The sequence below is a fragment of the Rhinatrema bivittatum genome, chromosome 3, assembly GCF_901001135.1.
Source record: "Rhinatrema bivittatum chromosome 3, aRhiBiv1.1, whole genome shotgun sequence".
NCBI classification, from domain to species: Eukaryota; Metazoa; Chordata; class Amphibia; order Gymnophiona; family Rhinatrematidae; genus Rhinatrema; species Rhinatrema bivittatum.
The window spans coordinates 311,542,382-311,568,461 of record NC_042617.1 but is presented as its reverse complement, the minus strand read 5'-3'; the positions used below and the strand labels follow the sequence as shown (position 1 = coordinate 311,568,461).

The following is a 26,080-nucleotide window of genomic DNA, read 5'->3' as shown; positions in this document are numbered from 1 at the left end:
AATTTGAGAAACACTGCTCTGTGTCTCCTTATCTCCCTGTGTCTCAGCTCTAATCCCAGCTCTGCCACTGACTCTGTGGGACTTTAGGGTGAGTCACTTTATCTCCCTGTGCCTCAGCTCTAATCCCAGCTCTGCCTCTGACTCTCTGTGTGACTTTAGGGTAAGAATATAAGAACATGCCATACTGGGTCAGACCAAGGGTCCATCAAACCCACCTTCCTGTTTCCAACAGTGGCCAATCCAGGCCATAAGAACCTGGCAAGTACCCAAAAACTAAGTCTATTCACTTGGAATATTGTGTACCATTCTGGAGACTGCACTTTCAAAATGATATATATTTATCTCACTGTGCCTCAGCTCTAATCCCAGCTCTGCCACTGACTCTGTGGGACTTTAGGGTGAGTCACTTTATCTCCCTGTGCCTCAGCTCTAATCCCAGCTCTGTCACTGACTCTCTGTGTGACCTTAGGGCGAGTCACTTTATCTCCCTGTGCCTCAGCTCTAATCCCCGCTCTGACACTCTGGGTGACCTTCAGCTGAGTCACTTTATCTCCCTGTGCCTCAGCTCTAATCCCAGCTCTGTCACTGACTCTCTGTGTGACCTTAGGGTGAGTCACTTTATCTCCCTGTGCCTCAGCTCTAATCCCAGCTCTGTCACTGACTCTCTATGTGACCTTAGGTTGAGTCACTTTATCTCTCTGTGCCTCATCTCTAATCCCAGCTCTGTCACTGACTCTCTGTGTGACCTTAGGGTGAGTCACTTTATCTCCCTGTGCCTCATCTCTAATCCCAGCTCTGTCACTAACTCACTGTGGGACCTTAGGGTGAGTCACTTTATCTCCCTGTGCCTCAGCTCTAATCCCAGCTACCACTGACTCTTTGTTTGACTTAGCGTGACTGTGGGCGAGTCTCAGGGCTTGACCCAGTTCTCAAAGGGAAAGTATAACTATACTTCCCTCTGCCTTGGGTAAAAGTAGCTGCAAAGACTTGCAGCTGCTTTTTGTGTGGATGCTTTTTCCATGGAAAACAATGTGCAGTTTTGAAAATTCAAAACCATGTGCACTGTTGCCTCTGCTGACCTGACCCCACTCCCACCTACTCTTTGCCCAGGTCAAAGGATGCATGTTGTTGATTCCTGCATGTACTTTTACCAAGGTAGATGGCTTCTGAAAATTGCCCTGTTTATCTCCCCTTGCTTCACTGGATAATATTTTTCCTTGAACATCCTGCATTTTTTATGTATGTGGGAACGTTTAGCCCGCAAACCTGGCAGCAAATTTTCAAAGGAAAATGTGTGTTTTTTTCCTTTAAAAAATCCTTTACTACACCTACTTTGCACCTGCTATTTGATCAGGTGGCTGAGCAGGGGTAAAACATAGGAATATAGAAACATGACGGCAGTAAAAGACCGTATGGCCCATCTAGCCTGCCCATCTGCCCAATTTATTTATTTTTACAATTCCCATCACTCCCTCAGAGATCCCCTGTATTTAGCCTATGCTTTCTTCAATTCAGATACTATTTTTGTCTCTATCACTTCCACTAGGAGGCTCCACACATCTGCCACCATCTTTGTAAATAAATATTTCCTAAGATTACTCCTGAGACTACCCCATTTCAACCTCATTCCATGATCCCTTGTTCTAAGACACTCCTTTCCAGTGGAAGAGGCTCACCTCCTGTGCATGGAAACCTTTGAGATATTTGAATGTCTCTCTCATACCTCCCCTATCTTGCCTTTCCTCTAGGGTATACATGTTTAGATCTTTAAGTCTATCCCCATATGATTTAGAATGAAGACCACTGGCCATTTTAGTAGCCTCCCTCTGGACTCCATCCTGTTTATATCCTTTCGAAGGTGCAGCCTCCAGAATTGTACACAGTATTCCAAGTGAGGTCTCACCAGGGTCCTATACAGGGGCAAGATCACCTCCCTCCTTCTGCTGACCATTCCTCTCCCTAAGTAGCAAACATCTTTCTGGCTTTTACTATCACTTTCTTCACCTGTTTGGCCACCTTAAGATCATCAGAATCAATCACCCCCAGATCCCGCTCTTCCTTTCTGCTTAGAAGAATTTCACCTCCAATACTGTACCTTTCCCTTGGGTTTCTACATCCTAAATGCATTACTCTACATTTTTTTAGCATTAAATCTTAGCTGCCAGACCTCAGACTATTCCTCGAGCTTTACTAGATCCCTCATGTTTCCCACACCTTCCGGCTGTCCATCCTGTTGCAGACTTTGGTATCATCAGCAAAAAGACAAACCTTTCCTGACAATCCTTCTGTTATGTTACTCACAAAAAACAAAAAAAGTAAATCTACATGCACTGTTTTCTTCCCAAGATCTAAACCGCTTCGGGAGCACCTTTGTTTTTTTTTTTTTTTAACTGGGCTAAACTACATGTACTACTGAAGCCAACATACAGAGGAGGCAATCTTCAGACAAGCCAGTGTATCTGGTTAAATAGCTTTGAAAGTTGCCCTCTATGCCCCTTCCTCTCTTGCCCTTGAAAGACTACACAAAGTTGAAAATCTTGTGTGTTTCTGAGCTGCTGAGGCTACACGGCATGCTGGGATCCTGACCAAAAACTAAAATCCAAGCAAGATACAACTGCTATTTAGAAAAGTCACTCGACAATTTTTATGGAGATTTTAAGTTTGCTATAGTGCAGAGTTCTATCAGCATTATTAGTTCTGGAAAAAACTGGATCTTTATTTTGGATTAACATGAGAATTATCCAAAGATGATGACATGCAGAAGTTTGAGACAAAGCAGGATCTTTTTTCAGATGGTAAAAGATGAATTCTTCAAGAGCCACACTCTGGTGCATTAATTCTAGGATTCCCACACCCCATCCATGGATGCCCCTAGGCGATAGTTGCAAACTAACTCCATCTTGCCTGCATTATATTGGTCCAGTGTTTACTTCTCATCCCAAAGCAGCTAGGTACTTGTAGTTGCATTTTGCCTGTCACATATTTCAACCCAGAGTCACTGTGCGAGAATGCCTTACCTCACCAGGGAATGGTGCATGGCACCCAATTCTGGCAGTAGCAGATTTGTCTCTTCTCCTCCACTCTGTGCTGCTGCCATCATGACAGCCTTCTCATCTTCAGCTTCCTAACAGACAGACAAGAAAATTCAAAGAAGACATTGTTGTGTGTTATGATCACAGCAACTGGAGCAGAACCCTTAGGTCCTGACAACATCAGGGATCCATAAAGCAGCCTATTATTATCAGGATCTACACCCCAGTGCAATAATTCACACTCCCAGCCTCTGAGCTCAGCAAGATCTTCTCTTGGGGAATTATGTGTAACTGCATTTTTGCAGAGTTCTCCTCATGCAGATTTTGTACTTGGAAGGAGGAAGTGCAGTGGTGGAAAGAAGAGACAGCAGTGACCCAAGTACACACAGGCCAGGGGATAGAGGAGAGAGGGCAGTGGAGTTGAGTCTGTTGAGAGGAAAAGCATGAGTACTGTGGAGTTGAGCTGAGGATGCTGGGAGAGTGTGAGTGCAGTGAGGTGCAACCTCTGTTGCTGGGGGGGGAGAAAGACAGCTAATGATGAGGTCAAGTCTGGAGGGGGGTGAGAACTGTGGTGTTGAGTGTGGAGGTGAGACCTGGGGGGGGGGGGGGGGGGCGGTAACCTGGAAGTGGGGAAACAGCTAGGGGTTCAAGCCTTTGGGAGGGCAAGAGAGCTAATGGGATTGTGCCTGGGGAGGGGGAAATAGCTCTAGTGTGGAAAGAGAGAGTGCAGTGAGGAAGAGGGAGATAGCGAGCATAAGTGGTAGGTTCAAGAGTGGAGCAGTGGGAAAGAAGAGGTTCTTAGTGTGAGAAACTTCACTAGGCTGGGGCCCAGGGAAACAGTAAGCAGAGCTGACCTGTTGAATCCCTTCTCCCAGTGGGGAGTGACAGCCCTATGGATCATTTATCAAGGACTCAGGGGAATTTAATAAATACATAGAAGACAGAGCCTTTTTACCTTTTAACTTAAAGAAAGAGTACAACTTGGGTCTTTAAAATATTAACTTGTTTGCTTCTTAGCTCTGCAGCTTTCTCTTTTGGTCTTTATTCCTAGGTGTCCTGCCTTTTTTTGCATAAACTGGTAATCTCATATCTTTTCTACAATTTTGGGAATACAAAATATGTATCTTTTATTATGACTACACTCTATTTATAAATATCTCTTCCCTGAAATCAACTCTTCAGCTGTCTGTGTTGTATTCATGCTTAATGGGGGCAATTTTCTAACTCCTTGCAGAGTTTCCCTTTGAAAATGTGCCAAACATGCCCACCCCCAGTACAAAGGATCTGTGTACATTGCAGCTGCATTACAGCAACTGCAAAGTATGATGGTAATTCTAAACTGAAATCACCAGGTGCGCTTTTCCTCCCCTGATCTAACCACACCCACCTTTCCACACAGGTAAAAGTGTACATGTTGTGACATGATGTGGGTACTTTTCCAAGATCTGAAGGAGCAATGTTCACACTATTTACACTGGGACAAAGTCTGTGGGTACATTTTTCTTGTGCACTTTGCATCAGTTTTAAGAGAAAGTACAAGTATACTTTCACTTGGAAATTGGACTCAGGTACAAAGTACATGTTGAAGTTTGAACCTCCATTCTGTGCAAGTACTTTTTTCATGCATAGAGTTGAAAATGCAATCTATAAGATCATGTGATGACATGCTAGGGAGAAAGACATGATCTCCAGAGCTCCCATTCCACAAATAATTTTCTAATTTTACTTAGAGCCCCTTTTTAATACATCCCCTAAAATGAGATGGATAATTTTGTGGTTAAAAGGAATGAGGATATGATCACAAAAACAAATGCTGAAAAGGTGAAGGTGGTGGCCCCTAACATGGGAGAAGAAAAAGCTAAGCTTGTGTTGATAATCTTGGAAGAGGTAGCTAAACATCTAACTAAATGTGTAATGGCGGTCTTGGAAGATAAACTTGCAAAATTTCAGTTGACTATGGAGGAATTTCAAGAGACTGTGGCACTTTATATCCAACAGATTACAACAAATGAAAACAAGCTGGGTGAACAGGAGACTGTGCTACAAGGCCAAGAACAAATTTGGCATCTTCAAAAGAAGAATGAACAATTGGAGAAAAGGGTGGATGATCAAGAAAACAGGAGCTAGAGAAATATTTGTTTCAGAGGTATCCTGAAATCTATGAAAAAAAGGTGCGTTGCAAAAGCTCTGTGAACAACTTTTATCCCAACTGCTGGGCCTGCAACCAGAGCAGTTACCACTGCGTTTTGAGCAAATTCATCATGTGGGAATATTCTTGGAAAACCAGAGAAAACTTAGACCTGTTATTGCCAGTATATTAAACTAGATTGATAAAGCTGTACTACTTCAAGCACATTGGGCACAGAAAAAGCTGGAATACGATGGGCAAAAGATTTTAAGGTTCCAGGATGATTCAACTCAAGTTGTGGTAAGAGGTGAGAAATCATACCTTATTGTACCCAGTTATATCAGAAGGGGATACAGTTTGCTTTACAAAACCCGACTTGCTTGTACATTTTCCATCAAGATGAGAGTAAAGTCTTCACTAATGCAAAGGAGGTTAAAATATTTATGGACAAGATGGCCACCGCCAAATAATTGGAGACTGTGAATATTCTAGTACAGCCTGAGCAAACAGTTTTTGCTTTCACTGAGATGTTTAGCTGTAGAAACGATATAGGCTTAAAATTGGAAGACCAAGATTTGCTTCAAATTAGTATTATTTAACTTGGCACTGGCCTTTAGTGCTGGCTTTAGAGATTTAGGGGTAGATTTTAAGACCGACGCGCTATTTTGTAACATTAGTGCAACTTGTGCGCGCCGACGCCTGCAGCCTTTCCCAATCCCCTAAAATAACCTTCCTTCCCCTTCCCTACTCGCCCCCTAGCCCTAACCTAGGTCCCCCCCAGACCTTTGTTGTACCTGTTGCGCCTGCCTCGGGGCAGGCGCAGGTTGCGCGCGCCGGCAGTCTGCCAGGGGCCTCTTGCCCCACCCCCGGGCTGCCCCACCCCGCCCCTTTTCTTCGGCCCCAGGACTTACGCGCATGACCGGACCTTTTTAAAATAGGCCCAGCGCGCGTAGGGCTTTTAAAATCCAGGCCTTATTTTAGATTATAAAAACTATGAGACCTAACTGACAGCAAGTGACCACTGTGACACAGCAAAATATATATGAGCAGCCTATAGGTATCTGAACATCAATGTGAAGCAACCGACAGTCACACTTCGCTGTAATGAGTTGACTACAAAACTAATGCTGCCCTTGAGTTGGGGTTTATTGTGAACTATCTACATTATGAAGTCTTGTCTAAGTCGACCTTTATTGTAGAAAGAGTCTGTTCATTTGTATAATGCCTTGGCTGACTAAGCCTGTTTTGCATTTTATGAAAATATTGGTTGACTGCTGTACCTTTAATGTTGCTAATGCATTCAGACTCTTGAGGAAAACATGGGTGCACAGTATGGAGGAAGCAAAGATTTTTCACTAGCTGTGTTTCTTATTATTTCTACTCTGGAAGATATTATATGCCTGACTATGTACAGTGACATGAACAGCAGCAAACTGACTGAGAATCTTGCTAAACATCCCAGAAGTTTGATGCTGTATTGGCAACATTTTTTAATTTAATGGTCAGATATTTTATAGACTATGGTTTTGATGCAGGCTATGCAGGGGTGGGAGGGATGCCTATTGCCAGTCTTACATTTAATACAATAGGGGATAGGACACATGCTGTTGAAAGGGAATTGAGGGAGAGGAGTGGAAAAAATTAGGGGAGATGAGCTAGGAGGATGTGGAATAAATGTGAAATGAATGCATGGATGGTGAGTCAGAATAAGTATATCAGGAAGGTGGGAAAACTTTTCAAACTTCAATGAATGGAGGTTATATGGGATATGGGGTGAATGTTTTTAATTCAAAACATTAAAAATGCTAGGCCTAGGCACTGGAATTCTTTATGATCGATATGTGGTGCTATATTTTATCAATGTTACAAATGGCACAACCTAATAGAGTTGAATTCCATCCCTGGAATGTCAATGATATACATTTGCCTATAAAAACAATAAAAATACTTTTATATTTTGAAAAAAATTGAATACACAGCTAGCATTTCTGCAGGAAACGCATCTGAAAGATGCAGAACATCTTAAATTAAAAACAGACTGGGCAGATATGTGTGAATTTGCATCTTTCTCTCACAGAAAAAGAGGCGTGGCGATCCTGATTCATAAGAATTTCGCCAATTATTTGTGACAAGGTGGTGAATAATCCTCAGGGTTGTTTTGTGTAGATGGGAGGTCGCTTATTTGGATGGAAACTTCTTTTATAGAATATACAGTATATTCCCCAAACCAGTATGACTATAGCTTCTTCTTAAAGGTTGCATGGCTCAAGCCATGCAACTCAATATCTACCAAATTGTACTGGGTGGGGGGTTGGGGGGGGATTTTACTATTCCACCCTCCTGTTTGCTTTTTTGATCACTACTGCACATTGGGCCAAGGATTTCAAAGTATTGTCCACTATGATGACAAGAGTGAACATATAACACCGATAATGAAAGACTTGCACTGGTTACCTATTACTTTTCGCTCTCAATTTAAAGCATTATGCCTAATACATAAGACTCTGTACAACGATAAAATTGAATGGTTAACCGCAGCTTTACATTTTCACACACCGCAAAGAAGAACAAGATCAGCTGAAAATGGGACTCTTCCAATTCCATCTCCTAAATCAGCCCACCTGAACTCAGTCAGAGAAAGAGCCCTATCCATTGCTGGGCCTCAACTGTGGAACTCAATGCTACAAGACCTTAGGCTTGAAACAAATATTAAGACATTTAAAAAAAAACCTTAAAACATGGCTATTTCAAAAAGCCTTTCAACAATCTGGATAGTGTGATTCTCTTTTATTCTTTTATCTGTTTCTGCTACTTTTAAACACTTTTTAGAATTTTTATCTTAATTCTTTTTTAGCCTTTTATATGAATTTTATGTATTTACAACTATTTTATTCTTTGGAAATGCAAATGTTCTTAATTTGTACATTTGATAGCAACTGTAAACCGATGTGATGTGTGTACACGAATGTCGGTATATAAAAATCAATCAATCAATAAATAAATAAGATCTTTAGCCTGGGTGGAAACTCCTAATATGGAACCTAACATCGTGTAACTTCTGCATGGGTTACTTTTCCCTATGTGCATCACCTTGCACTTGTCCACATTAAATTCCATCTCCCATTTAGATGCCCAATCTTCTAGTCTTGCAAGAACATCCTGCAATTTATCACAATCTGCTTGTGATTTAATAACAGAATAATTGTGTAATCTGCAACTTTGTTCCCCTTTCCAGATCATTTATAAACAATATTAAAAAGCACCGATCCCAGTACAGATCCCTGAGACATTTCACTGTTTACCTTTCTTCACTGAGAAAAATTACCATTCTCTGTTTTCTATCTTTTTACCAGTTTGCAATCTACAACAGGACATTGCCTCCTATCCCACAACTTTTTAATTTTCTTAGGAGTCTCTTATGGGCAACTTTGTCAATCCAAATTTGAAAATCCAAATATCAAACATCAATCAGCTCACCTTTATCCACATGTTTGTTACTCCTGGGGGAATTCTGCACACAAAAATTTAAAATTCTGCAAAATTCTGCATACTTTATAGCGGTCAAAATAACACATTATACATGCCAGTCTTAAAGTAATTAATTTAAAATATAAAACAGAAAATAGTTATTATTTAAAGATGCAGAGTTTTATTTTGAGCAGAATTTTCCTAGAAGTTCACTGTAAGATTGTCTCTTCCATCCTCTCTCCCTACTCCCCTGGACAGTCTCCTTTCACTTTGCCCTTCTGAAGCCCCAACTCCTCCACCTGCCACTATGTCTCCCCTCCCCGTCTAGGCTCAACCCCCTTCTATCTCCACTCCCAAGAGTTTGAAGCCTCTCTCAGTACTGCCCCTCACACAGGCTTCTTCTGTCCCTCTCTCTCTCTCACACACACACATAGGCTCCCTCTCTCTAATGCACATACATACCCTCTCATACAGGCTTCCTCTCTCTCACAAACATACATCCCCTCATATAGACTTCCCCTCTCTCTCTCTCACAAACATACATCCCCTCATATAGACTCCCCCTCTCTCTCACACACAGATCCCCTCATACAGACTCCTCTCTCTCTCGTGCGCACACACACACACACACACCCTCATACAGGATCCCTTTCTCTCACATGCATGCACCCTCACACAGGCTATGTCTCTGACACTGGCTCCATCTCTCGTTCACCCCCCCCACACACACTTAGGCTCCCTCTCTCTCTCTCACACACAAGCACCCTCACATACACACAATTCCTTTTTCACACACACCAGCTCACACATATATACACTCTTTCACAATCTCCTCACATAGGCTTCCTCTCTCTGGCACCCACACCCATGCACCCTCACACATGCTCTCTCTCTCACTCCCCAGGCTTGCAGTCTTCAACACACATCCAGAGACTCACTCTCACCAGGGCATGCTCTATCTTCGCGGCAAGCGAGACGGCCTCCACTCTCGGCACGCCTGGCCTACTTCATCTTGGCCGCGAGTGGGACAGCCTCTGCTTGCAGCATGCTGAGGGTTGTTCCATCTTCGCTGCAAGCGGGATGGCCTCCACTCGTGGCATGCTGGGGCCTGTTCCATCTTTGCTGTGAGGACAGCCTCCACTCGCAGCACGCCAGGGCCTGCCAAATTCTGCCCAGAATCTGCACAGCTGTGAAGGAGGGGAATTCTGCACGCCACAGTAGCACAGAATTTGTTATTAAAGCTCTGTTGTTAAAGCTGGGAATTAGCAATCTGTTATTAACAGAGTTGCCGGAGATAGCAATCTGTTATTATTTAGAATAGTTGTGGGTGGATCCTTGGACCAGTGGCAGGTAACCATGCCCTCGGGGGAGATCCTGAGAGGGACCACTGGTCAGGCTTAGTGTAGGAGACAGATACACACTAGTTCTTTTACTAGACAATATATTAAACCACCAGAGGTGGCAGTAGTGAGCTGGAAGCGCCCGGCTGGGCTGTAGTCCCTCAGGTATTGGAACAGCGATCCCAAGGTGGCTGAGCTGTAGAGAAACTAAGAAAGTGAGTAGATAGGATATGCAGAGTTCTGGAACAAGTCCTTGATGATAACACTCACACCATAGTCTCTTGAGGCAGCCCAGGAGTTGGAATGCAGTAGGCCCTCCAGGAGCGAGTACCTGGTCCCAGGGAAAGCTCTGAGTGGTAGATGGAAACTCACAAATGTTGTAAGCAGCGATGACTTCTTAGCAGAAGTGGTATTCAGGAGCTGGTCCGGGACGTGGGCCCTTGAGGAGCAAGTACCGGTTCCGGACTGTGACCTGAAAAGAAAAAGAGAAAGCGAGGCCCCCGAGGAGCGGGTATCTCTAGTGAAGTCCGAGGAGGCAGAGTAGCTAGGGTTGCGGAGAGCGAATCCCATCCACAGCGACCTGCAGGAAGCTAGGTAAACCTATCCCTTGCTAACTCCTCTTGTTAGTGAAAACTGAGACCTTAAATATCTGGAGCTGATGACATCATCTCAGGGGGACGCCCCTGAGGTTCGCGCCAACACTGGTACATCAGTCGGGCCGCATGCGCGCCCTTAGGCATCTGGTCAACATGGCAGCTTGAATCTGTAAGTTTTTCTAGTAGATGGCTTCCGAGCAGACACTACTATATCTTCAACCTCCTTGGATAAGGAAAAGTGTGTGATCAGCAAGTATTCAACATCCATGCTGTCTGGTTGAGAGAAGGTTCAGATGATATAGATGTCCTTCCTCTTGAGTTAGTAAGGATGAATATACCCCGAGATGGATTGGACAGGTGCTGTATAGCTGTACCAGGTTTGCAAACCAAACTTATCTGGGCCACATTGGAGCAATAAGAACCAGTCGGGCCCAGTTTTGCACCAAGCTGGCGATCAGTGGAATTGGTGGAAAAGCATACATGAGATCTGCACTCTAGTTAAGCAGAAAAGGATCCTGAATGGATCTGAGTGTGCTGGGCAAAATAAAGCAAAATCTTTATTTTATTTTTTTATTTTAAAATATTTATAAATTGCCCTTTCCAGATTTAAATCTCTCAGAGCGATATAGAAAAATAAACATGTAATACAATCACATATATTTACACATATAAAATAAAACCAAATCTAACAATAAAATCAAATAAAACAAACAAAAGCAATAATTACTACACTCTTCCATTATCCACCTGTAATGCAGTTGCTTCTTTACTACTAACCACATGGGCAGATCTTAATGTCCCCACTCTCATGAACCAGGTTTTCACAACCTTCCAGAATCTCATCAAATCTCTCTCCTCCCTTAACAAAACAGGTAGTTCATTCCACAACTTGGGAATAGTTGAGTGGATTTACCCCTCTCACCACTTTAAATGCCAAAACTAAGCACTTAAATTTACAAGACTGAGAGATGGACAGCCAATGAAATTTCAAGAGTAAAGGAGATGCTGGTGTGCGATGGCCACAACCCATTACTAAATGGGCCATAACGTTCTGGGTAACCTACAACCTACTAATCATTTGGTAGTTCCAAATAAAGGACATTGCAGTAATCAAACTGCGACAGCAGTAAAACACAGGCCACCTTTTGTGGATTGCAAACTGGTTAAAAGACAGGAAACAGAGTAGGATTAATTGTCTGTTTTCTGAGTGGAAAAAGGTTGTGGAGTGCTTCAGGGATCTATACTTGGATTGGTGCTTTTTAAAATATTTGTAAATCATCTGGAAAGGGGTATGACAAGTGGGGTAATCAAATTTGCGGATGATACAAAATTATTCAGAGTAGTTAAATCTCAAGCGGATTGTGATAAATTGCAGGAGGTCCTTGTGAGACTGGAAGATTGGGCTTCCAAATGGCAGATGAAATTTAATGTGGACAAGTGCAAGATGATGCATATAGGGAAAAATAACCCTTGCTGCAGTTACACAATATTGGGTTCTATCTTAGGAGTTACCACCCAGGAAAAAGAGATCTAAGCGTCATAGTGGATAATACATTGAAATAATTGGCTCAGTGTGCTTTGGTGGTCAAAAAAGCAAACAGAATGCGAGGAATTATTAGGAGGGAGTGGCAAATAAAACGATGGATGCCATAATGCCTCTGTATCGCTGCATGGTGAGACCACACCTTGAATACTGTGTACAGTTCTGGTCGCCGTATCTCAAAAATGATATAGTTGCACTGGAGAAAGTGAAGAGAAGGGCGACCAAAATGATAAGGAGCATGAAATGGTTCCCAGAGGCCAAACTAGGCCACAAGAACCTGGCAATTACCCAAACATCAAGAAGATCCCATGCTACTGATGCAATTACTAGCAGTGGCTATTCCCTAAGTAAACTTGATTAATAGCAGTTAATGGACTTCTCCTCCAAGAACTTATCCAAACCTTTTTTGAACCCAGCTACACTAACTGCACTAACCACATCTTCTGGCAACAAATTCCAGAGCTTAATTGTGCGTTGAGTGAAAAAGAATTTTCTCCGATTAGTCTTAAATGTGCTAATTGCTTACTTCATGGAATGCCCCCTAGTCCTTCTATTATTCGAAAGTGTAAATAACCGATTCACATCTACTTGTTCAAGACCTCTCATGATCTTAAAGACCTCTATCATATCCCACCTCGGCTGTCTCTTCTCCAAGCTGAACAACCCTAACCTCTTCAGCCTTTCCTCACAGAGGAGCTGTTCCATCCCCTTTATCATTTTGGCTGCCCTTCTCTGTACCTTCTCAATTGCAACTATATCTTTTCTGAGATGTGTCGACAAGAATTGTACACAGTATTCAAGGGGTGGTCTCACCATGGAGCGATACAGAGGTATTATGACATTTTCCGTTTTATCAACCATTCCCTTCCTAATAATTCCTAACATTCTGGTTGCTTTTTTGACTGCTGCAGCACACTGAGCCGACGATTTTAAAGTATTATCCACTATAATGCCTAGATCTTTTTCCTGGGTGGTAGTTCCTAATATCTTTCAGATAATAGAGGTACTAGGGGGCACTCCATGACGTTAGCAAGTAGCTCATTTCAAATAAATTGAAGAAATTAGTTTTCTCTCAGTGCACTACCAGAGGATGTAGTTATGGCAGAGTGTAACTGGGTTTACAAAAGGTTTGGATAATTTCTTAGAAGAAAAATCCATAAACTGCTGTTGATCAATAAGGAATAGTAGCTTGAGATCGATTTAATGTTTGGGTACTTGCCAGGTACTTGTGGCTTGGATTGGACACTGTTGAAAACTGGATGCTGGGCTTGATGGACCCTTGGTCTGACCCAGTATGGCATGTTCTTATGTCCATCTTTTTTAATGCTCCCATTTCTAAAAATGGCCGCACCAATTTCAATCTCTGGAAAGCTGACCTAGCCACTGATGACATCTGTTTCTCCATTGATAATGGTTCTAATTTAACCCCTTCAGAGTTCACGTCCACTGCCTCAGATAACCTAATACACTCAACTAATGGATGGGAAACCATCACCCTTGTGCCCACCCTTAATAACTCTGTTTTACTTGGGTTCACTTTTACATTTTTCCTCTGACACAAGGTGGCTGATTGTTGGAAGTCCCCATAGATTGAACAGTCTGTTTGGCAGTTAATTACTGCAGGAACCATTTGTGTGGATGAAATACTCTGCTGAGGCAATCTGCTAATGTTTGAAAATTCCTGCAAGGTAGATTGCTTGCAGGATAGCTTGATGTTTGCATGCCATTTCTCAAAACTTCATTGCCTCCTGGCAGAGGGTCCATAACCCTGTGCCATCTTGTTTTTTCACATAGAACATGGCTCCCTAGTTGTCGATTTGCATGAGAACATTCTTCCCCTGGAGGAAATACATGAAAGTCATCAAAACCTATCTGATTTCAGTTCTAGGAGGTTGATCTGAAACTGTCTTTCTATTAACAACCAAGTGCCTTGAGTTTGGTAGGAGTAGATTCCCCATCCTTTCGTGGAAGCATCCTTTACCAATCCTATTTGTTGAGGAAGCACCTGAAGTTGTTCCCCCTCTTGGAGGATGAAGGGTCATAGTCATCAGTGAAGCTCCTGTTTCATATTTTGTGAGACATTTACCAAGACTGTCAAGAGCTGAGTTAATTGGTCTCATTGGGAACAGTAAGAGTTTCACGTGAAGACAGGTCAGTAGAACTATGTGAAGTGCTGCCATGTGACCCAGAACAACTAGAATGGCTGTTGACTGATCTGCATTCAGCAATCAGTGTGTGTTCTCCCTGTCTAACAGAAGGAAGGCTTTTACTTGCAGGGAATCGATCCATGCCTCTATAAATTTTATTCTCTGGGTGGCAACTAGAATCGATTTTTCGAAGCTTACCAGGAAATCTAATGACTGTAAGAGATGAATAGACTTCTGCAGGAAGTCGCTATCACTAGCCAGTCATCTAGGTACAGGACAAGAATTGCTTTCTGCAAAAATGTCACAGGGTAACTCCCTGTGGGGGACCACTGGGAGTGGTGGCAGAAGTGGGATTGGAGCTCCCATTAAGACCACTGGAAGGTGTGGCTCACCATTCAAATAGGAATAATGATGCTGAAACATCCAGTAATCATTACTCAGGGGAAGAATTCTTTCTTGTCATGGTCCATTCCAAGGTAGCAGAGATCATGGACATCAGTAATGGACATCTTTGTACCACATACACAATCTCTGAAACCACTCACTGTGGGTTTCATGGAACTGAACATCATGTGAAGAAATCTTTTCTTCTTTTTTTTAAAGATAGCATTGAAAAGTGCTATTTTGGGGGGGGGGGGGGGGGCTGGAGATGCAACAAAAAATAATTGAAAATTATGAAAAAGTATGAAAAGTATGAAATATGATTAGTAGGAAAAAATGTATCTGACAAGATAGGGTACACGTCCATGCTGAAGCTTAGATAAAATAAAGAGTGAGGGAGATCATGAGGCAATGCCTGTGAGGGAATTCCTGCACATGCTCAGTAAAGCAAAAGCTCTATGAGCTTAGACGGGCTGTTTGGCACCATCGGATGATGTCACCCGCATGTCATGACAAATTCAGCCCTGCTTGTCGATAGAGAAAATTTGATTTCTTACTCTCCCATCTTACTATCTGACACTCAGTCAGGCTGGGACCTGGGAAGAAAGAGAAGTGGCTGGAATAGAGACACAGGCTCTAATCCCACTCTTTCCATCATCTTACTGTGTGTGAGCTTCAGAAAGCCATTTAATCTCCCTGTGTGCAAAGATTGTAAGAGGAAGGAACCTTCCAACCATGTGACTTGATGTACAGCATGGTGTATGCTGATGGAATTACATAAAGAATTAGATACTATTTTATTATAAATTTAACAAATGGGTGGAGGCATAGGTCTTTATTCACTTCCTACCCCCCCCCTCCAACAATAACCCCTTGTTTTCCCTTTATGCTTCTCATCTGGATGTGTTTTAGCACAGGTCATCAGGTAATGTTGGGACATAGGGAAATTGTTATGGAACAGAGATGTAAATAGGTATTTAGTGCCTTGGCAAGCAAATGTATTTGGGCCCATCCCCACCCTGATTCCCAGTCTTTTCTAATCCCCAGTTCTCTTTCCTTCTCTCACCTCTGACTGATTAAGAAGAGAGCAGCATTCTTGTGGTTTTCATCTGCTGTCCACCCACAGTTGCATTTCAGTCATTTTCTACCACAAGGACCTCTGTGCCTTCTGCGACTGGCCCTCTTTCCTATCCCTAGTTACAGCTTTGGGCTTAAAATAAGGGTTTTTAAAATTTGCACCAGCTCAAACATCATTCTGGAGGGTGATAAAAGAGCAGAAATATTCTCAGCCCGATCTCCCCCCCCCCCCTACTCCAAAATGGTTCTGTCATTTGAGGCATACCGCATAGCACTGTCATCAATTCTCCTTAAATGTAGTCCTCTGTATGGAAGCTGCATCAATCCTGTTTACGACGCTGCCAACAACATCTCAGTGGTAGTGCGTGTCTGTGCATGTGCTCCTCTTTGGTTGGGGATAAAGAGGGGTTTTTGTTGGTGAGCTCAGGAGGGAAAGAGAGAAAAAAGACGGGGAAACAGAAAAATAGAAGGGCAAGAGGTAAAAAGAAATGAAAAGATGAAAGAAATGAGAGAAGAAAATTGAGCGATGAGGACTGCAAATATTGGAAGAAGAAAACAGAGCAGGAGAAAGGAGGAAAAACAGCAAGGAGAAAAGAAAAAGAAGTCAACATAGAAGGCAAAGAGAGAACAATAGGAGAACAGAGCTAGAGATGAAAGAGGGAGGACAGAGAGGAGAGAAAGTGAGAGAGAAAGAGAAAAGGACACAGTGAAAATGAGAATGGAAAGGAGGGAGGAAAGAGGACCTAGAGATATGGGGAGAGAGAGAAACAGAAAAAATAGGGAAGCACAGAGAGAATGAAAGAAATGAGAATAAGCATGTTGAAAGAGAGCAAAAGAAAACATAAAATTCTAAGCAAAAGCTGCAACAAAAGGCTTTTGGCTGATCTCCGTAGCTAGTGTGCAGACTTCTGTGCTTTTTACAGTCTTGCACTATTCCTCAGGGGTAGAAGATAGCAGGTGGGAGTTTCTCTGGAGAAAGTAAATACAAGAATGGAAAAGGCAGAGGTGGTGTTAGCCTGTTGGGGACCCTAACTGGGGAGGGGTGGAAAATATTAGTGAGCTGCAGGAAAAATAATAATAAAAATTGAGTCTAGGGGGACTCCCTTCAGCTGCTTGGTGCTCTAAGCAACTGCTTAATGTGCTTACATCTACAGCCTACTCTGGGATAAGGGGAAAAGAAGTAGAGTTTGAGGAGAAAGACAGAAAAGGCAAACAGAAGGAGAGAAGAGAGAAAGAGCTGGAAGTGAGGAAACGGTCTGGAAGTTTGCAGGAGACTGCATAAATGAAAAATCTATTTCCTTTTCATTATTCTCCCCCTTTCAGCAGTTCATATGGTGCTACTTAATATTCCACTGCTCCAACTCTAGTTAGTGTCAGGAGGCAGGGATCGCTGGGTACTTAGTCTCAGAATACCCGCGTGCATGGACAAAAGCAAAAGCTCCACAATCTGTCCATGATTCCCCATCTTGTTATATCTCACCCTGGGAATGTAATTTCCCCGCATTGCTATAAGTCACAATGGTCCTCAATGTAGAAAGACAATGCTGTGAGAAAATGGGAATTATATTCATCTGTTCTTCATTTGTCTGCCCCCTCCATACCACCCTCCCCTGCTGCTGTTGCTCGTCCCCATTTTCACGTGCAGGGTAAAAACTTCAAATAAAAAAAAAGGGAGCTCAGCATCTGAGAATGAGGGGGGAGGGGGGCTAGGGGTACAGAGGTGCACTGAGCCGTGACGAGCTGTGCTTCACTTCATTTAGCATGCCACAGCAGAAATGAAAAACAGAGGGTGGCACCTCTCTCCTTCTCTGGGATCTAATGACAGGCGTGGGCAGTGCTGGAAGCGGTCGGACAGGACCCCCACTCCCATAGCATGCTGATTTATGATACACAATTCCTCACTCTCCCACTCATCCTCACAAATCTGTCCAAAGGCTGCCTTCATAATTTAAAAAAAAAAAATATATATATATATATATATCATCTCTTATAAGGAGGAGTCTTAGCATGTACTCCGAAAGCAAGAGGCAAGCTGCAGCTAAGGACAAAAGTGCATCCTATCCCCTTGCCCTTCTTAAGTCTCTCTTACTGTACCCTCACCTTGGAATGGTGTAGCATGTATGGGACTCAGAAAACAGCTTGAAGTAAGCACTGGGGGTCTTTCATAGGTTGAACTCAAGTTTCCTCACTGGCTAAGTAAAGGCTAGCTTTGGACAGGGCACTGTCAGAGGGTTAACTGGGCTCATTTTAGGTATGAGTTCTAAATCTACCACAGGTTGGCCTAAGGTTCCTTCACAGGCTGGACTGGGATTCTCTCGTATTCTAGGTCCTATCAGGAAGTGCATTTTCATTCTTTCACATTAAGGGAACTTTGTAATAAAGGTCAGCATGCATGCAAAGCTCATTTGGCATGCACTAAACGTAGTGTGCTATGCAGTAATGGCTTACCCTGTTTGTTAAACTGGGGTCAGAAAAAAAATAGTGTGTTACAAGCAACCAAATGAAGGAACATAAAATGCAAATGAAAATCTAGTGTTCTCCATATGCTATTTATCATATGCTCACTAGGGCCTAAAATTTAAGAGCAGGCATTAACTTCTTAGCATGCATGCTACTGAAAGGGCTTAACTCTCAACAAGCAATGTATACACCACAATGTAGATGGTACAGTGGTTTTAACATCTATAAGGGTCATGTCACAAGGTACTATAAAAATAGCATGGTCGTGTTTCTCTTTATTGTCCTTGATGACCTTTTCACCAAGATCACGATATAGCCAAGCATGGGGTTAGAGCAATGAACTGAGAACAGTCCCTTGGCCTTTGACTGAGATTGAAAACTGCTAAATGGAGGGCAGGATGTTAATAGCCTCCTGATCCCACTGGGCACACGAAGATGTATCAACCATTGCCAAAGCAGAGGATTAAACTTCCTTCTTTAAAAAAATAAAGCTGTCTTTATGTGGTTTGTCCATCCATTATAGGCAATCTGAGATTGATATTCAACAGCCATTTAGACAGATAACTGAAACATTATCTGTCTAAATGGCTACCTGGCTATATTGAAAGCCGTATGTGGCTAAATTCTAGCCACATAATGACTTAAGTGTCTAGAATTTAGCCACATAAGTTATGTGGCTAACTCCGATATTCAGAGTTACTTACCCTGATCGGACTTGTAGGGCTGTCTTAAAGTTAGCCGGGTAAATTCAGCGGTGTGACAGTGCCACTAAATATACCCTGCCAGTTAGCTGGATATGTTAATCTGGCTAACGAGCAGAGCGGCGCAGCGGCTGAAAATGGACTTCTCTGAGTCTGAGCTTCTTTGAAGTCAACAGTTCTTTTTTGTTTGATTGCAAAGCTCCTTTCAGGAGCTTTGAGGTGCTCATGAACTATTCCTTTCCTATGATTGCAGATTCAGTCAGAGATGCAACAGGACACCATGGCCCCCAACATGTTTCAATTCCCTGTGCAGGGATCTAATGGAGAAAAAAGCTGACCTTGGGAGGGGATGATCAAAAGCCAGTGCTACCTGGAGTCAGGGCTGGCAGATTTCTCACCCTGGTGTCAACAGAATGGATGTGACAGTGCTGGATGAGGTACAATCTGCTGTCAGTTTTTCTTCTGTTGCAGACAATCCTGGCTGGATGTCATTTGAGGGTAATGATTCAGCATTCTGGGTGTATGTAGCACAATTTCTAGGTTGAAGCTATTGCCTCCCTGCTCTAATTCATATTAACCTGGGAGATAATGTCAGAAAAGGAATGAGTATTCCATAAGAACATGCCATACTGGATCAGACCAAGGGTCCATCAAGTCTAGCATCCTGTCTCCAACAGTGGCCAATCCAGGCCATAAGAACCTGGCAAGTACCCAAAAACTAAGTTGGGCATATGGTGTACATCAACTGATGTACTTGAGACATCATTCTCTGGATCCAAACGTCCAGTAGGACAACTCTGTCCTGTCCAGTGTTGAACCATACCCCCCAGATTCTCCAACGACATGGATGGTTGAAGATTGCTCTTGGGCAGGTTCACCTCCCAACTGAGCTCCTGCAATAAGGAGATCACCTTGTGTGTCACCAGGCGGCTCTCTTCCTGAGTCTTGGCTCAAATCAGCCAGTCATCCAAATACGGGTGCACTAGGATGCCTTCTTTTCACAAGGCTGCTGCTACCACAACCATAATCTTAGAAAATGTTCTGGGAGCAGTGGCAAGACCAAAAGGCAGTGCCCGAAACTGATAATGGTACTCTAGCATATCAAAGCATAGAAAGCGTTGGTGTTCCAATTGGATGGGAATATGAAAGTAAGCCTCTGACAGACCCAAGGTCGTCAGAAATTCCCCCGACTGCACCACCATTATTACAGAGCGTAAGGTTTCCATTCGAAAATAAATCACCTTCAAGTGACTGTTGACCCTCTTGAGATCCAAGATGGGACAAAAGTAGCCCTCCTTCTTGGGCACAAAATAATAGAATATCGCCCCATACTTTCTTGAAACATGGGCACCGGAACCATAGCTCTGTCTGAGGAGCCTTTGAAGCGTGAACTCCATTTCCTGCTTCTTCAGCGGGAAGTGGCAAGGGGACACCATGAACACATCCTGAGGAATACTGTGAAATTTCAGTGCGTACCCTTTGCATATCACCTCCAGGACCCACTGGTCAGAAGTGATTTTGACCCACCTCCAATAAGAGAGACAGAGACATCACCCTATTTCCTGTTCCAGAAGATGGGTCAGCAAATCTTCATTGGGAAGCTCAGGACGGTCCACCACCCGAGCCAACTTCTCTCTTGGGCTATCGGGGACAAAAGGACTGAGACCTATCGAAAGGCTGAGTCCACTGAAAGGTTGCCCTCTATAGGGACGAAAACGCCTAGAACCCTGGAAATGACCCCTCATACCAAAGGGGCGCTGTAACTGTTTCTTATGCTCTGGCAACAGAGGCACCGGAGACTCTCCCCACTTACTGGCCAGTTTCTCCAACTCACTCCCAAACAAGAGTGAGCCTTTAAAGGGCATCTTGGTAAGCCTGACCTTGGAAGCTGTGTCAGCGAACCAATTTTGCAACTAGAGTTGACGCCTGGCCACTATCTCTGAAGCCACTCCTCTGGCCAAGATGTATACCAAATCACAGCCTGCGTCTGCTAAAAAGGCGGCAGTAGGCTCCATAACCACTCTGGAATTTCCTCCAGACTCATCAACCTCCTGAGAGAGAAGCAGACAAGATCTCATCACTAGGGTACAACTGGAGGCAATCTGTAAATTCATCGCCATTGCCTCAAAGGCTTGCTTAAGAATAGCCTCAGTCTTTTATCTTGTATATGCTTCAAGGCCACTCCTCCCTCTATGGGGATTGTCGTCCACTTAGACACAGCAAGAACCAAAGCATCCACTCTGGGAAAATGCAAATGCTCTCTCACAGCCAGATCCAGGGGGTACAGGCCTTAAGTCCCTCTAACTGTCTCTGATTCAGGTAAAACCTTTTCTTTTTTTTTTTTTTTTTAAAACCTTGCCTGAGCTCAGCGCTTACTGGCTGAGTACAGAGACGGTCTCCGGCTGTGGGGGGAGAGGGCATCACTGTTGTACTCGGCTTCCTGCACCCGCTGCCTTTCAGCTGAACTAGCAACTAAGTCCATGCCAAGAAACCCAGCTATCAGACCAAGACATACCTCTGAGGGACCACGGAAATCGCCCCAGGAATTCTCAACTGGAAAAGGGACCTTTAGGTATCACCGCTGGAGAGCAGGGCTTTCTTTTCCTGAATTTAGAATTTCAAAGTTCTCCTTTAAAAAAGCTCAAAGCAATCCCCATATGGACATGCATGTTCACTATTTGCTGGAGACGGAGAATACTAGCAGGCAGGCTGAGGTCACTGCAGGGTTATGTATACTGTGATGTCAGCTTGCTCCTCCCCCATCTGCTGGCAGGGGAGCATAAACCCATTGGTCCTGAGTCCATCTATCTACACTCTAGGAAAATGACATTCCTCTTCTGGCAGGAAGGATAGAACAGAAAAGAAGACTGTGCTAACCCAGTGCTTGTGTAAACCCTCCTCTCCCAGCAGGGGGAGATGTGGAGGCCTCAGGGCTATGCAGAGTGCAATGCCTTTTTACTGACATGGTAATTTTATGAGCATTATTACTGTTGCAGCATATTTTATACCTCCAGTTATAAGAGGTCTGTAACGTTTTACAGTTGGTATAAAAATTGGGATAAAAGATCTCTTGATGAGCTGCTTCACTCTATTGCTCCTGTACACTAGGGTGCTGAGCCAATCCCTCATGTCATTTTATTTGTATATAACTGGTATTGGGCCCTCCAGCTACCTTCTAAATGCCTGTTACCACTTCAGGTGTCTCATGGGGCCTTCCCATGGTTCAATCCACAAGATGTCTCGCATTGCATCAGATGATGAGAAGGTGTAGATTAGTGAAAACATTGCTTGCCATGATGGTGAAATCCTGGACCCATAAAGCACAAGTTGCAGGGCACCTCTAGGAGTGGAATGGGTAGAGGATTGGCACAGGGATACAGAGTCTTTCACCCCTAGAACTAGATGGCTCAGGAGATGCAGAGCCCCTCATCCATAGGACTGGATGGGTCAGGGATACAGAGCTTCTCAGTTCTAGGACTGGATGGGTCAAGGGATGGGCACATCATTAAAACAAAGTTGTTTATCTGTAACAGGCTTTCTCCCTAGACAGCAGGACAATTCAGACGCACAAATGGATGACATCATTGGATGACACTCATGCAGAATGTGCTCTCTCGGAGCTCAGAAAGATCTAGAAGTCTTTCCAAGCATGTGCAAGTGTACTTGTGCAAGCATCACCAAACAAGTCTCCTCAGTCATTTCAAAAGCTAAACTTCATTTCTACAGGGAAGGGTGGGATTGTATGGCTGAATTGTTATGCTCTTTATGAAGAACACCTGTTACAGGTAAACAACTTTACTTTCTCAGTGGCCAGAACTCAGCTACATAAGTGAGGATTGCCAGCTGAGGGTTGCAAGATAATATTTATTTCTCGATAAGCAATGGAGGAATTGCAACCTGATGTAGAGTGAATGGGGTTGAGTTGTACTCCAGCTTTGTATGGATTGTCTGGCCAAAGCTACTATCTTTACAGGAATCTTTTTCTAGACAGTAATGTTTAACAAAATTGTGAATAGAAGACCAATTAGGCACTTTGCATATTTCTTGACTTAAAGCTGAGCAAAAGTGTGCTAAGGAAGTAGAAGTCACTTGTACATGATGAGCCTTTCCTCTGTTCTGAAGAAGTTTTCTAGACTTAGTTTAGCAATCGGAAATACTGTCAGATATCCAGGCCAAGAGGATTTGTTTCTTAACTGATAGCACCTGTTTGTTTGGATCATAAGAAACAAAAACAGTGTCTGAAAGGCATAATATAATACTAAATAGTTGAGATTTCCTGTAAGCTTTTGACCTTTCCAAACAGAATAATAAAACCCTTCTGCAGTCTAAGATATGACGTGCTTGCTCACCTTTGTTAGAATGTTTCAGAAAAAAAGCTGGTGTTACATTTGGCTGGTTGCACTCACCTCTGAGAGCCACTGATGCCAAGGGAGTCTCCAATGCGGCTGGATTACCACCACCAAGCATCTGCTGGTCCCCTTAGGTGAAATTAAAGGCCCCGTTGCAGGAAAGTACCTGAGGTGCCAGGAGATGATGTCAAAGTCAGCTGGGATTTAAACCTCAGACGTGTTCCCAGTCGGCATCTCAGCAACAGGTCTCCTGTTCTGCAGTACATGTTGCCTGCATTTGTATCTGCCTCAACCTTGCCATATCTTGTCCAAACCCACCTTGGTGTGCCGCTCCAGCCTATCCTGCCTAGTCTCGTCCAAGCCTGCCTTGCCTTTCCTCTCCAGCCTGCTTAGCCTCATCCTGTCCTTCCTGTCTTGCTCCTGCCCTTTCCTTAGACTGACTTCTTACCACTGACCTTTGCCTGGACCTTGACTACTCTTCACTTGCTACCTGTCCCTGACCTTTGCCTGGACACTGGACTTCGTTACTCGCTGCCTGTCCTGATTCTTGGCCTGTCTTTGGTGCCTCACTCTGAATGCTGTCTCCTCAGACTCTACTATATATGAAAAAACCTCTAAATGTGAGAAAAATCAATCATAAACAAATATATACTTATTTCTCACTAGATGATGGACTTATGGAATGAATTGACTGTATTAGTCCAGCAACCATAATACTGCTCTGAGAGCGTTTCTGCACTGACAGAAAGAATCTTTAAATCTAGCGCTGATCACAGACATCTACTCGAAGAAGCCGCATAACTCTTCCATAATACATACATGGTTCACAGTATGTTTACAAAATTTGACGCAATTACAAGCTTGCTGGACCCCTGAAGAAGGAAGATACTTTGAAACCCTGCAGCATCGGGCGTTTTGACAGCGAGTGGCAAAGAATACCAGAAAGGAACCTAGTGACAGGACGTCCATTTAATAGCCCTACACGGGAAATACAAGCACGTACCTGAAAGGGACCCTTTCTCCCGGCTGCAGCACATCACGGCATTCATCACAGAGAATCCCTACAAGTTAAGTATTTTACTGACTTACAAGCTAAGCAAGTGTCTAGCTTGCTAAGAGACAATATACTCCAAAGCAATCGATGATTAAGCTCTTTGCACGCAGAAGCATTTTAGCTCTCAAAGGTTACCCGGGATATATCCAGGAACCTCGTGCAGTATGATGGTTGCTGGACTAATACAGTAAATTCCTTCCATAAGTCCTTCATCTAGTGAGAAATAAGTATATATTTGTCTCCTGAGACTCAGCATGGCCCTGGACGCTCCATCTCTCCTTAACCTGTGGGACTATTGCCTAAGCCCAGCCAAATCCCAGAACCCAAGGGGCTCAACATGCAGGGAAAGGGGTTGGTAAAGGTGAAGCTTCTGTTGAATCCCGTCCCAGGGTACGTTTGCCAGCTGCTGGTGTGGGCCTAGGGGGTTTACTTTCTAGGCTATGCCAACCAAACCACAGTACTAAGGGTCTACCCTTCCTTACAGCTGGTAGAGCTATGGATTGATTCAAGTGAAACTAAGAAACCACCTTAGGTAAACGCTTTTTTCGTAATACTACCCTTTTTTTTTGAAAATCTGTGTATATGGTGCATGCACTATTAAGGCTTGGAATTTGCTTAATGTGTGCTGAGATCACTGCTATCAAGCACAACACCTTCCAAGAAAGAAATATGAGATCCACTGATGCTAAAGGTTTGAAAGGTGGTGGTGGTGGAGGGGGGGGGTAGTACCACTGAGAAGGAGAGATTTTTATGGGATAGTAAAGAAGGTAAAGGTCTTTAATGAATCTTACTACTATGGGATGGTGAGAATTTGGAAACCTTCTGTTAGTGATATTCCAGTAGAGCACTTAAGTGTACCATGACGAAATCTGACTTCAATTCGGATTTGGAAAAAGTGAGCAGGTATCAGAAAAGAGCTGAAATCAAGCAATATCTCCTTCTGAGATACTGTAAATACAGTACTAAATGGAAAGCCTTTTCTATTTAAAGTTGTAGGAACATCTAGTGGAAGGGCTCTGTGTGCAAAGATGACTTCCTTCACTTCTTGGGGTAAGGGCATAGCTTGCACTACCCTGCTTTCAATATCTAAGCTGTGAGTGCTCGAATCCTGAGGGAGCACTGACAGTAGAAGATTTTGCTGGTGGCTGAAGAGGATCGGTGAGTATTGCTTTGCTGGGTAATTTGGAGACTTAAATGGGGGAGCGTGAAATTGCGGGGGTGAATTAATCTTTGTGTGCTTTATTAAAAAGAAAAGGTAACTCATTTTAAGAGTGTGTGTGCCTGAAAAAAAGAAAGGAAAGACATTAATTTTTAATTGTGTGTGCCTGATAAAAGGAAGGAAAGGTAAGTAATTTTAAGTGTGTCTGATAAAAAGAAAAATAGGTAGGTAACTTTTAGCATTTGTGCCTGATAAAAAGAAAGGAACGGTAGCAATTTTTAGGATGTGTGTGCCCAATAAAAAGAAAGGAAAGGTAGTAATTTTTTGTGTATTTGTGTTATGGGAGTCTCTGTTTAGTGGACCCTTGGGCCGACCTGCTGGAGACTGGGAAAAGGTGGTCAATGTCTCTAATGAATAGCAGGCCAGGAGGCAGATGTTCAGGCAGGACGTAGATGCTCTTCACCCTGGAAGCTGGTACTCCCCTGGGAGGAGCCCTTAGGAGCCCAACCGCTAGGACTTAGGTGGCTTCACCCTTGGAAGCTGAAGCCCCCCCCCCCCCGGGAGGAGCCCGTAGGGGCCCGGCCACTGGGACTTAGGCGGGTTGTGGATCAGGACAGGTAACTGGAACCAGACTAGGGCAGTAAC

General features: G+C 43.5%; 1 protein-coding gene across 1 annotated transcript in view; it reads right to left on the bottom strand.

Annotated features, from left to right (window-relative positions):
- The window catches only part of CALCOCO1 (calcium binding and coiled-coil domain 1), a 167,075-nt gene that overhangs the window by 5,729 nt on the left and 135,266 nt on the right, over positions 1–26,080 (bottom strand). Inside the window, exon 14 of the mRNA XM_029595193.1 lies at positions 3,018–3,124. Coding sequence (XP_029451053.1) covers positions 3,018–3,124 — 107 coding nt within the window. The remainder of the gene's footprint in view (positions 1–3,017; positions 3,125–26,080) is intronic.